The 6,053-nt window shown below is 26.8% G+C and overlaps 1 protein-coding gene across 1 annotated transcript; it reads left to right on the top strand.

The window, feature by feature from the left end:
* The first annotated feature begins 5,159 nt into the window (after positions 1-5,159).
* Positions 5,160-5,621, top strand: LOC141630334 (uncharacterized). Its single transcript, XM_074443170.1, has one exon. It carries the CDS (start codon positions 5,160-5,162, stop codon positions 5,619-5,621), a length of 462 nt encoding a protein of 153 aa, XP_074299271.1.
* The last annotated feature ends 432 nt before the right edge of the window (positions 5,622-6,053 follow it).

Below are 6,053 nucleotides of genomic sequence, written 5' to 3' on the forward strand. Positions count from 1 at the left end.
TAATTTTATTAAATAATTATCTCATCAACACATTGACTAACTTTTTAGTCATTTTGGGCATCAATGTAATTATATTTCTATAACCACATTTCTCAAACACGTCCTATAGGTGTGACCTTTAGGGACCAGTTGATCACCGCCATCTGTATGATAATAACGTAAAACTTTCTAGCAAGACAACCGTTATTAGGTAAACGTTAATCAAGTGATTAAATATACGAAGTATACCCTTGTGAACCTGTAAGAGATTTACAAATGTTATCACATTAATTTGTGGAGGACACAAGCTCCAACATAAACGTTAGAGAATAACCCTACCCCTCGAGAAACTCACCTCCTCCCCAAAAGCCCGCGGCTATGCCCCTACCCCTACCTCTCACCAAAATACACACGCACAGTGAAGTCATCTCTCGTCCTATAAGATTCATGTCCTACCCATAATGAATAAGACAATTTTAAATAGGTTTATATTTACTTGATTGATATTGATCTTAGATTAAACTTCAGAAATTATAATCATTAAAACTCTCTTTTATCATTCCTTATTTGTTTCATTTAGTTAAAGCCTAAAGAGAGAGGGAGAGAGAGAGAGAGAGAGAGAGAGAGAGAGAATAGTAGTTATTGTGTGCAACTGTATGGTGCAAAAGATAAAAAAAAAGTGATCATTTTATGATTGACAGTGATAACTATATGTTAAAATGAGGTAATTTTATAATAATTTAGAAGTGGTAACTTTATAATAATTTAGAAGTAATTTAACTATTTCCTAATTCTATTAGGAAAAATGTAAATAATTAATTTACTTAATAATAAGTGTATAATTTTCTAACTCTAATAGGAAAACATAAAAAAAAGCCTGAAATAGATATAGATATATATATAACTAAAGGAGGCTTTTTTTTTCTAATTATACTATTAGCATTAGAATGATGAGATAATTAATTATTTACAATTTTTCTATTATAATTAGGAATATAATTTTCCTATTAGAAATGAGAATTAATTAATTATTTTATAATTTTCCTATTAGAAATAGAAAATAAATTAACAATTTATTAAGGCTTTCTTTTCCCTAATTATACTATTAGAATTAGGAGATAATAAATATTTAAAATTTTTCTATTATAATTAGGAATATGATTTTCCTATTAGAAATGAGAATTAATTAATTATTTTACAATTTTATTATTAGAAACAGGAAATAAATTAATTATCTAAAAATCAAAAAGGGAAAGAAGAAGCTTTGAAATTGAAAGTATAAAACTTGGATTGAAACTTTGATCCGTAAAAGCAATATATATACAAAGAGTTTGGGTTGATGTAAATACTATTCCGTAATTAAGTTTTCATACTAACATAACTCATACATAAAATATATATTTAATTCAAACGATAAAGTTCTATATAATTTGGTACTTTAATTCATATAGGATTGGGTAGTTAATAGAATTGTTGTACGATATTTTTTTAGTTATAATTATTTAGTATTATTTATTAGACGGAGGTGTTTGGCTAATGTTGGAGACTCTAATATTGCTTGAAAAAAAGCTTCCTTTAATAATATAGATAAATAGATTATTATTATTATTATTATTATTATTATTATTATTATTATTATTATTATTATTATTATTATTATTATTATTATTATTATCATCATCATCATCATCATCATCATCATCATCATCAGCATCATCATCATCATCATCATTAATCCTCTTTATTAAAAGAACAACCACAGAGCTGATGTGTCAGCCTGTGGTTAAAAGTAGACTATTTTATTATTTTTAATAAAGTGGCCCACGTTCTCTTTCCATTTTTATTTACAAAATCATCTTTTATATACAAAAATCAAGCTATAAAAATAAGCTAAATAATACAATCGATAAATTGAATTAACCTAAATAAAATAGTTATTGACTTAATTAATAATTATGATACAAAATATTAACAAAATCAACAACTAAAATAATACAATCACTAAATTTAATGCTATATATTCATGAAAAAAAAAAACAAATACACTATAATGTCATTATTTTAAATTTGACAAATAATTAATTATTCAGTAAATTACATATAATAAATCATAATCTCAACCTTCAGTTGAAAAAAAAGAAATGATAAACTTTAAAATTTTTACAAACAGAGTATATAAGATTTGATCACAAATATGTTTTTAATTATTAACCATTAACGAAATTAATAATGTAAATCAACAATTAATTAACTAAATTAATATAGTTCACAGTTCATGATTATCCCTTTATTGACAACGGGTTATTTTACTTTCTTTTTTTGAAAAATACACTTAAGAAGATTAGAAATTGTAAAAATCAAGAAGGACGAAGGATTGGATCCAAACAAAAGATAAGAAAAAAAAAATTATTCTAAAAATAAATCATACCAACACTTAAAACAATCAGATCAACCCTTATAAAACAAAACGCGGGACACAACTATAGTTTTTTTTTCTGCATGTGCTTGAACTTGATGTAAATTGTAAAAAAAAAAAAAAATCAAACTTGATGTACAAAGAACTTTTGTAAAAAAAATAATAGAATGAGGTAGATTTTAGAATTATCATAAAAAGCAAAATCAAAGGAAATCCAATGCGCAGTTTATCAAATTTTGTTGGCAAGGGTGAGAGTAAGAAGGTAAGAATTGAGAGGCTTAGTGAATAGAAAGGCTTAGTGAATAGAAAGGTGAATAGAAAGGTGAGTTTTTCATGAGTTATTTATATGTTGGGTCAAATAGGGTTTATTACGATTATAGATAAGCGCTAGCAAATTTTGGCCCAAATAAATCTTATTTTTAATGGCCCATTGTTTAAGTCATGTACTCCGTATTTGTTTGTTCAATAAGTCTCATTTTAAGACGGTATTATCCGTTTAAGCTTAAGACAGGTGAAGTAAATTTCATTTGTGTATATAAAAAATAAAAGTGAAAAGCAATAACTTTGTCTAATATACACAAGTGGTATGATACTTAACCCGTTTTAAACTTAAAACGAATAATGCCGTCTTAAATGAGAATTTGTGTGGTTTAACAAAGTAAATTTATATACATTACCACTGAGCGTATAATTATCGTCTCAGATAAGTTATACAGGTAGAGTCATAATACAAGTATGATGATACGAGTTACGTTTCGAGTTTTTTTATATGACTTTATATACAAAATAATCATCATTTTTTTTTTTATAAAAAATTTACGGTTTTTGATAATTACTGTCAAAAATAATCCACTTTTTAAAAATTTCTATCAAAGTAATATTTATTTAAAAACTACTAACATAATCATAGTTTTTTTTATATGAATTTATACTAATTTGTCAATTATTTTTCATACTTTTATTACATCTGTGTAAATTGCACGGGTATGTATTCACCTACCAATCATACATGTTTCCCATTGAAACAGTCGTGACAAGTGACAACACGTGTAAATCTAATGGTACGTTCTTTCGAATTCAGGGGTCTCTGTAAATTGCAACAACTATATTAAGAATTTGCACGGGACTGTCTCCCATTAAAACAACCGTAACACTAACACACGAAAATTTTAAGCAATCCGGTGCAATTTACACGATTTTGTATTACACATGCTTACGTATTATAATTTTAATGCACGGGCCCAGGTTACAAATATCTTGAGCAATCCCGTGCAATTTACATAATAAGTTTTATACACGGGCCCTAATTAACAGTTAACAAGTGTAATACAATCTCGTGCAATTTACACAATAAGTTTAATACACGGGTTCTAATTAACAGCCAACACGTGTAAAACATTCCCATGTAATTTGCACGGGTTCATTTTGTCTTCTGCTCGCACTTTTGTATTTAACAAGGAGTAGTGTCTCCCATTTTCATTTTGTTAATATATTATAAGTTTTAAACGTGTTAAAATGACTAAGGTTGGATATATTAATTTGTCAATCATTTAAATTGAAATTTTTAAATATGACTTTATACAAAATGCAGCCATCATTTTAACATCAATTTAGACAACAAATTTGAAACTGCATACCCGTGCAAAATTGCACGGCTTTAAGAAGTGTTTGAATAAATTTTTGAGAAGTTATAGTACAATTTACTTATATGATTGTACACTGTAACAATTTTTTTGTTTTCAATTTGTCCATGTTTTGTTATGTTTTGACATATGATTATATAAAATGTAGTTTTATTATTACTATATTTTAGATATCTCCGATAGATACAAACTTGCTAATTGCAAATGACATTATGATATACATGGAAAACATTAAATATGACTTTAATTAAAGAGCAATATTCTCTATTTACATAATTTTATACAAAACTTTAAATAAGAATCCCGTGCAATTTGCACGGGTTTAAGACTAGTTTATTATTAATTAATCATCCTCATCATTGTTATTATTATGAATATTATGGTTATTAAAATCAATAATATTCATATTAATATAATTAATACCATTACTAATATTATTATTAATATGAATGTGAATATTAATAATAATATTATTTATAACATTGTTAATTTTAATATTACTATTATTTATACCTAATTATTTTTTCATATACGAACTTTACTCTTTCACATACACTTTTTCATAAACGTTCTATTTTGTACCCTTTTCACCTAAAACTGAACCAAATGAACTCTTAAATCAATATTTTTCCCTAAAACTTAATTTAATTGCTCAAATGACTTGAAACTTACAAGATGGATTCTAATTTACCAAATAATAAATTAATTTACCTGTTTATCAATTATTAATATTATTTGTTGAGTTTTAATTAATAAATCAAATTTTATTTATTTGTTAAAGATGAAATTAGGCTTTGTCGATTTTTATTTATCTAATTAATTAAATTAGGATTGTTGGTGCTTCGTGGTGTCTACCTTATCAGTCAAATTAGGATGATACACGGCTAGACTTTGAACAACAATCTAGCAAATCGGCGCTCCATTATTTCACATAATTAGATTGATGGTGAATCGTGGTTCATGGTGGCTACCTAGTTAATCACTCAAATTATTATAATTACTAGTATTAATATTATTATTATTAGTAATCTTCTTCTTCTTCTTCTTCTTCTTCTTCTAATAATAATAATAATAATAATAATAATAATAATAATAATAATAATAATAATAATAACACTACTATGTACTATAATGCTTTGAGAACGAGACATGACACTGTCACCTGGGCTCCTCTTGTTCATGGTAAAGGATGTCACCCTAAACATTCTTTTACAGGGGTTTTGCTGCTGCATATTACTCTGCCTACGATTGATAAGCTTGTTTCCAGGGGGATTGTGATGGTTAACAGGTGCTCTGAGGATCTTCACCATATCTTCTTCTCCTGTGGATATTCAACTAAGGTTCTCTCTGTTATTGCTAACTGGTTGTCGATTAGTGTTAGTTCTACTGAGTTGCAGGAGGTCATCCAGACCTTTCTCTCACTGAGTTTATCCAAGAAGCAAAGGGCAGAATTCATGGCTATGGTTTACTACATTTGGAAGGAAAGGAATGACCGTATTTTTAAGGGGACTTGTTCTACTCCAGAGATGCTCTGTTTTAAGATTAGATCTCATGTAAATTTGCGTCTTTTTGGCTCTTTGTAATCTGTCAGTTGTTGGGTTTTTGTTAGGTGTTTTTGTTTTCATCTTAGGGGGCTTCCTTGGCTTCCTTTGTAGGAAAGAATGGACCGGGTCTTGTAAATAATGATTATTTTTTTATATATAGATCCAAGATTTTCTGCAAAAAAATAAAATAAAAATAAAAATAATAATAATAATAATAATAATAATAATAATAATAATAATAATAATTATTATTATTATTATTATTATTATAATATTTAGTATTAATATTTAATATTAATATAATTTCAGTTCAATTCAGCTCCAAATAGCTTAGTTCATTTCAGCTCTATTCAGTTAAGTTCCGCTCAACTCCTTCAGCCCAGCTCCATTCAGTTCAGTTGAGCTCATCTCCATTCAGTTCAGTTCAACTCAGCTTCATTCAGTTCAGCTCAGTTTAGTTCAGCTCTAAAA

The sequence above is a fragment of the Silene latifolia genome, chromosome Y, assembly GCF_048544455.1.
Source record: "Silene latifolia isolate original U9 population chromosome Y, ASM4854445v1, whole genome shotgun sequence".
In the NCBI taxonomy this organism is placed as follows: Eukaryota; Viridiplantae; Streptophyta; class Magnoliopsida; order Caryophyllales; family Caryophyllaceae; genus Silene; species Silene latifolia.

Excerpts from the sequence above, each read along its gene's own strand:
- LOC141630334 (XM_074443170.1), top strand. The coding sequence starts at position 5,160 with ATGTACTATAATGCTTTGAGAACGAGACATGACACTGTCACCTGGGCT.